This window comes from Eublepharis macularius, chromosome 12 (assembly GCF_028583425.1).
Source record: "Eublepharis macularius isolate TG4126 chromosome 12, MPM_Emac_v1.0, whole genome shotgun sequence".
In the NCBI taxonomy this organism is placed as follows: domain Eukaryota; kingdom Metazoa; phylum Chordata; class Lepidosauria; order Squamata; family Eublepharidae; genus Eublepharis; species Eublepharis macularius.
Genome location: NC_072801.1, coordinates 73,729,179 through 73,736,978, shown reverse-complemented (window position 1 = coordinate 73,736,978; position 7,800 = coordinate 73,729,179). Strand labels below are relative to the sequence as shown.

At 39.9% G+C, this 7,800-nt stretch overlaps 1 protein-coding gene across 1 annotated transcript; it reads right to left on the bottom strand.

Moving 5' to 3' along the window:
- Nucleotides 1–4,973: 4,973 nt before the first annotated feature.
- Nucleotides 4,974–5,978, bottom strand: LOC129339902 (olfactory receptor 6X1-like). Its single transcript, XM_054994473.1, has one exon. It carries the CDS (start codon nt 5,976–5,978, stop codon nt 4,974–4,976), a length of 1,005 nt encoding a protein of 334 aa, XP_054850448.1.
- Between the last annotated feature and the right edge of the window lie 1,822 nt (nt 5,979–7,800).

Here is a 7,800-nt window from a genome sequence, read left to right as displayed (position 1 = left end):
TCAATATTGTGGGACATGAACACTACCCCCAGGATGTTTTCTTGAGTGCCACTGAAGTAAAAAGCATCTGTTCAGAAGAAAAAACACGTTTAAAGTACTCATTTAGAGCCAGTTTGGTGTAGTGGTTAGGAGCAGCAGGGCTCTAATCTGGAGAGCTGGGTTTGATTCCTGACTCCTCCCATAGGAAGCCAGTTGGGAGACCTTTGGTCAGCCACAGCTTCTCAGAGCACTCTCAACCTCACTCCCACCTCACAGGCTGATTGTCTTAAGGATAATAATAACATACTTTGTAAACTGCTCTGAGTGGGCATTAAGTTGTTCTGAAGGGTGGTATATAAATCAAATGTTATTATTATTGTCATTTACAGAAAGGCCCTGAAACTCATTTTGGAGGCCGTGTTTCCCTTGGAATATTTATGAATAACAATGGTTTCCTTGTTTCTAGTAACTAATTAGCCACACTAAACTTGCACTTGTACTTTATACTTAAATATAATTTATAAAATATCACTTGGTTTTTGCATGGGGCACTTTAATGGTTTACAGGAGCTGTAAGTTTTTGCCATGGGAGATCTTTTGATCTCTCTTCTCCTTCTGCAAGGGGTTGCCAGGAACTCCCACAGGGTGCTGTCATCCACCATCCAAATGGCATTTCTTGCTTACAGTTTAATGGACCACCTTGATGTGGCAGTTTAATATTTGGTTTGGACACTGTGCTAAGCAGCATTGTGCTTGAATCAAAGCTCATTCTGGTACCCAGTTGTCTGAATGACTGAGGGGCACTGGGATCTTTGTCTTTCTTAAAGGATCACTTTCTCCCAGCTTTGCTCTGATACTAGTAACAAGCCAGAACGATGGGTAAAGTGGTAGAACTTAGGAACTGATCCGGCATGGGGAGGGGATTCTGTACCTCTCAATTATATGCTCCACATCTTCCCCCCACCTAGTATTAGGTAGGACTGGGGCAGATAGGTGAATAAAGCAAAGGTTGGCCTCATCAATTCAGTTTTGTTTAAGAAGGCTGGAATTAGGTGCAGCTGTCTGGCAAATACTGACTGCATTGTGAGGCCCGGATGTGCTGTGGATTAATGTGTGTTGCTGTTGGCATTTTGATAGAAAGAGTGCATTGGAGCTTGAATTTTCTTCGTGTGTGGTGGGATAGGGATCTACCCCTTCAAGTTCCAGGGCTGCTGCCAGGCTCTGGGCCAAGCTAGTATTTATTATTGGTACATTTCCTGCTGCCTGCTCAGGTAGGTTTCTGGGAGTGGTGCAGTAGGGATCTTGACTTGGATGACTGCTGGAGGAGAGCCTGCTGGCCCCCATGAACAGCCAACCATGAAAATGTTCATGAACAGGGCCATGTTCGTGGTTGTTTGTGAGTCCCTGTTTGTGGATAGCAATGAATAGACATGGGCACGATCCGCATTATGAACAACCCCCCCCCCCCCACACACAATAATGGCGATCGCGCGATCATGACCCAGTGGATCGTGATCGGCCACGGCCAACAATCCAGCAATCGGGAGGGGCCTGGATCAGGGTGTCCAGGCTTGGATCGGGGATCCAGACACTCAGGCGCCAGCAATCTATTCCCCTGGCAACAGAGCCAGGGGAATGCCTGAGCTGTTTGCCCTCCTTCTGTCACCCTAGAAACCCGAACGGAAGCCCAGCTTTCCTTGATCAGCAGGACTTCCTTTCAACCATGGAGCAGCAAAGCAGTCACAAGTTGGGAGAAGAAACCCAGGGGAGGGAGGGGGAAGGGGGTGTTCTGTAGCCATGGGCACTCCAATCTCATCCCTGCAAACACTGATAGGCAGTTCTGACGGCCAAACACAGACGGCCAAACACTAACACAGATGACGCCAGCATCACCCACCATTCCTGTATCACTGGGAACAGCCGGACACCCCTCTGCTTTTGCCTCCATGATCCACAATCCACAGATCTGGAACGGGAGATGCTTGGTGTGGGTCGTTAATTTGGGATCATTGCTGGCGCCGATCCACGATCAGCTTGAGCGTTAATTTTTTTTGGATCATGCCCATGTCTAGCAATGAACAATGAACATCATGTTTGGTTGTTGTTGTTTTTTCTGTTCATGCCCATCTCTATTGTGTACTGCCCTTGGATTGTGAAAGAACATTAAGCATTCAAAAGTATTATCCAATTAATATCCAAAGATGTTATCCATCCTTTCCTTTCCTTTCAAACTCCTTTGATCCAATGATCTTGAGCAGCAGATAAAGAGTCTTTATTTCTTTAAGAAAAATATGGTGGAGAGATATTTGAACAAAGCCAACATAATCCTTGGGTCTCTAGTCACCAACAGATAGGAAACTGTATTATCTTTTAATACAGTGGAGGATAATTTTGTCAAAATAGGACAATCCATAATTTGTGATAAAATTTATAATGAGGGCATTCCCGTATCATATGGGACAGTATCCAACTAGGAAATTTTCTTCTATGTGTGTGTATAAAGTGGAGACAAAACTTCTCCCACTTTATGAAGTTGTGCTAAACCTTGAGTTGGGTTGAGACGAACAGATCTATCATTACTTAAATCCAAAAGTTCCATTCCACTCAAGGTGGATCATTCTTATGATGCATGGTGCCCTGCGCCTTTTCATTTGGCCTTCCAAAATGAAACAAAATGAGACAAAATTCTCTCTAATTGCTTAATCTAAACAATGCATAATTATGTAGACCTCAATCATGGCACCTCTGAAATGCTTTTTATCTAAACTATGAAGATCCAGGTACCTTATTCTTGCTTTATAGGTAATGCGACTAAGGCATTAACTTTATAGGTTAATGTAACATCGCAAAGCATGGCACATATTGTTATTTACCATACTTCCTGAAAAAAAAATACATACCCACAATGGCAAGAATGTGGAATAAGTTCTCCAATGTTCATCAATGTTTCATCAAAAAACATTTGACCAATGATAGAGGAATGTTATTCCTTATGCATTCAAGAATTCAAGAAACTCAGAACAAGAAGTCTAAGTTTATTTTGGGTAACCATCCATTAGACATCACTTTTGTTACAAGAAAATGATTGCTTCCTTTCTCTTGAAATCCTTTTGTTAATATCCCAAAGGTTCTTCTAAAGAACATTTCCAAGTTTACTTAAAGTTGCAGAGAGGTTCTTGAAAAAAATAGCAAGGGGATCAGCTAAAAAAAGAGGTTCTCCATATTTTTAACAATGAAACATTGAAAGGATTGTATACTATTTAGGGCACTGTAGATCACCAAAAGTTGTATCTAGTAAAATACGAAAGGAGGGTGTTTTATGGATTCATTTTTTCAAACAAACAAAAACACTAGCTGATTTGCAGGGAGCAGCTCTTTGGTTGATCTGATTTTTATTCATTTTTTATTCCACTTTTATCCCCAATGTGAACACAAAGCAGTTTACTACATTGTCTTTTCATCACAACAACCATGATAAGTGAGTATGAGAGAAAACGTGTCTCTTCAAAAGCCTTCCGTGGGAAAGCGGAGATTTGAACCCAGATCTTCCAGATCATAGTCCAACAGTCTAACTTCTACACCTTACCTGGACTTCCTATCGGTCTGCACAGAGCAATCAAGGAGCCCTTCTGACTGAATTTCTAAAGATAGTTCCCTCACAGCTGCTCTTTCAAGTCTCAATCTTCTTCTGATTTCTTGGTCGCAGTCTCTTTTTTGGTTGATGATTGGGAGACTGCAACCAAGAAGTCTGTATCATAAACAGATCCATATCATAAAGAGACAATCCCTGAAATGTACAGGCATTTTTTAATTCTTCTCCTCTGAGCCACATCAAAAAGTGAGAGAGAACATTAAAGATAGAAAGGACAGCTGTGTCAGAATGCCCACAAACTGCCCATTTATACTGATTAGGTGTCACCAGATTTTCTACCTTTCTCTCTGTTACTGTACCCAGCTTCACAGTACCTGCCTTCTGCTTTAAGTTGACAAATTTCAAAATTAATTTTGGAACTGCTGAATGTGCATCTTGTTGGAATGACCATTCTCCCCTTCCCTCTTGTAACTGACTAGGATCAAAAACACCACCCACACAAAAAACCAAAGAATCTTGTTGCAAATCATGCCTCACCACTCATTTTCACATGCATTTCATCAATGTGCATATATGCAGGTGTACACCGGAAACTTCTCAAATAAAGCAGATGCAAACTGCAAATGAACAAAGTGTAAAGATTAAAAATAATTAAATGGTGGCTAGCAAAAACCTTAGTACGGCTATGGGAACAAGATGTGGACACACCATTAGGTGGGTGGAATTTCACAAAGACTCCTAATATTTGTCTCATGGCTAGAAATCAAATGTCTTTTTATGCTGAATTTTTCTGGATAAAATTCATAGTAAACTCTAATACACTGCCTGAGGACTGAAGCTAAGTGTTATGAGTTTGGTCAGTGCCTAGAAGAGATAATTGAATTCTGCAGAAACAAAGATCTAGGGACCTCCATGATCCCTTCCAGCTCTATATTTTCTTCATTTTATAGCTTCCATGGAGACATCTAACCATGTCACAATTTTTTAGGGCAATGGGTGTCAGACTGTGTCTTATTAAAAGTTGCAATCCAGACTATCTCTTGCAATTAGACATGAGTCCATTGGTTCCAAAAGATTTTACTGAATATAAACAACCATTATAGTCCACTGGCCAAGATTCAATATCCTGGCTGGTACACGTATATTGTTACGAATGAAGGTAAGGGTTCAGATACAGAATAGCATAGCCCAGCAAATCCCATCCTCCCCCCACAGTTCTCAAAACAAACGGCTTGAAGCTGAGAGAATGAAACTTTCCCAAGGCTGGAAAGGCTGTAGTCAAAACAGTGCTCTTCATTGAGATAAGTGTTGCTGGACTGCTTGGCACCTGCAAAGGAAGAGCTTAAAACACTGACAGCATTAAAATGGAGTCTCTCTGGTCAGAATACACAAGGAACCTATCTCAGACCTGACAATGGGGACATGTTTTCATGAACTTCTGTTGCTTCATTAAGTCCATGAATCCAAATAAAGGGACATGGCCTGAAATGCTCAGTACTTTATTGGCAGATGCTTTGAATTCTTTGTTTCTGATTGTAAAGATAAAAGGGCTTAACATAGGCAAAAAAACTATGATCATGAGGTATACCATTTTGTTAATCCGGGTATCACCTTGTGTTGAGGGTCTGAGGTACATAAAAAACGACGCCCCGTAGAGGATGCTGACAATAGTGAGATGAGAAGAGCACGTAGAAAAAGCTTTTGATCGTCCACTGACAGATGGGATCTGAACTATGGTGGTTATAATGCATGCATAAGAAACCAGGGTAAAGAAAAATGAACCCCACATCACAACAGCACCATAAAAGAGACCAACGAGCTCCATCAATGTTGTGTCAACACAAGCTAATTTCAAAATAGGTCCAACATCACAGAAGAAATGGTCAATGACATTGTTCCCACAGTATGGATAATTCCAACCAACAATTGCCTGAAAAAAGTTCAGTGTAAACCCACTGAACCAAGTCATCAATGAAAGGTACAAACAAATTTCATTCGTCATCTTGGCATTATATAAAAATGGTTTGCAAATGGCTGTGTAACGGTCAAATGACATGACGGTGAGGTTGAAGAACTGTATGGCTCCCATAGAGAAGGCAAAAAAAGATTGTGCCATACAGCATGTGAAGCAGATTGTGTTTTGGTCCAAGGCAAGGTTGGTCAACATCTTTGGGACCACCGCTGTGATGCTGCAGAGTTCAGCCAGGGAAAAGTTGCTGAGGAAGAAATACATGGGCATGTGGAGCTTGGGTTCCATAAAGACAACCGTGATGATTAAACAGTTGCCCAAAACTGAAATGAGGTACATTAGAAGAACAAGAGTAAAAAATGCCATCCTTATTCCGTGAAGTTCAGGAAATCCCAGAAGAATGAACTCGGTGATGAATGTTCTATTGTCCACTTCCATCCCTTAAAGAAAGAAAGAAAGAAAGAAAGAAAGAAAGAAAGAAAGAAAGAAAGAAAGAAAGAAAGAAAGAAAGAAAGAAACTTGATCATAATAGCTCATATCTCCCCAAACGCATATGCATAGTTATAGTTATATGTATTGTTGTATATATATCCTCTTTGTTCCCTCCTGAAACTATTTTTTCAGTATCAAATCTATATGACTCAAAGGTATCTTATTCAATCATGTTCATCTAACTCAAGTTTTGATGCATACATCTGTATTAATTTTCTCTTGCTTTTAATTTCAAAATACAGCTATCATAAAAAGAAAGTGAGGGGGAGATAACTGACTACTGAATCATTATATAGATAGATAAAGTCCATGTGAATTAATCTGCACATTGCAAAGCAAGGCATATGTTGTTCCTTATTGTTTGTTGGAGGAACAGCACAGAGTAATGGTTTCCTGGCTACACCAACTCTTGGTCACCCTTAATATTATGAAAGTTATAAGTATCTAAGCTCTCATTCAAAAGTACTCATTGACAACATTATTTCAAGAATCTCATTTAGAATGCTTTGGTATAACAATCCCATTATAAGAAAAAGAAATCAGTGGGACTTTGGATAACCGGACTAGAACACAGTGGGAAGATATCCAAGAAACCTACAAAGGTACATACCTCACAATGTCAGGAACATGGAATACTTTCTCTGACCATCCACATAATTTTCTTCTGGAAACATTTGACTCAAGGCTCATTGGTGCAATTCCATCCTCTAATGCCAGAAATGTATTTTCTCGCCTAGAAATCCTAATCAATTAACGTTAAAAACATGCATTCAAGAAAACTCCGGTAATGACAGATTAATGTGCTTATTGATGGTATCGGTATTGCATTAAAAATCATTCTTGTTAAATGGCAATGCCCCCCCGCCCCAAAACTCCTGGAAATGTATTAGTTAATATTTGAAATGTTTCCCAAGGGAGATGATCCAAGGCTATTTTCATGTTTCACTGACAACTATGGAGAACAATTAAGTTTGCAGAAAGTTATTTTTAATATCAAGAGAGTTAAATCTTGAAGGAATAAAAAGAGCTTGTTTGTATTCCTATCAATTAAATATTCAATATCTAGAGGATCATGAAGTCTTTATGGTTTAGTAATTCATTAAAAGTTATAAAACCGTTAAAAAATGGAACACTGTTTTGATGATTAATCTTTTGAGGGAACAAGAGCAACAACACCGAAACAACGATTCAAGTCCCAAATTTAAAGAGTCTCTTATAGTTGTGAAATCATTTGAAGGGGGGATTTCAGTCAAATTTTACCGATTCACTCTTAACTAACAATAAAAAAGAGTGTTTAGAAAAAGGAAGGTTCTTTATCAACAGCTATAAAATTAGGAGCCCAGTCCTGGATGGCCCAGGCTAGCTCAATCTCATTCAAAAGCTAAGCAGGGTTGACATTTCCAATTCCAACTATAACTCCCCTCACCACAATTTAGAACAAAGAGATCTTCCCTGATCTGGATGGTCCAAACTAGCCTGATCTTTTCAGATGTCAGAAGCTAAGCAGGGTTGAGCCTGGTCAGTACTTGGGTGGGAGACCAAGGAAGACCAGGGTTGCTTTGCGGAAACAAGCAATGGCAAACCACCTATCTCCTTCTCTTGCCTTGAAAATCCTAGGGGGTCATCAATAGGGGTGTGCAAATGAAAACAAATGAGCCAGAAATCCACATGAAATCTACTGTTTCATTTTGTCCAAGAAGCTTCTGGAACAGAAAACCAATTATAACAACAACTTCCCACCAAAAAGTTTCATTTTGGTTCTTAGTTT

Excerpts from the sequence above, each read along its gene's own strand:
- LOC129339902 (XM_054994473.1), bottom strand. The coding sequence starts at position 5,978 with ATGGAAGTGGACAATAGAACATTCATCACCGAGTTCATTCTTCTGGGA.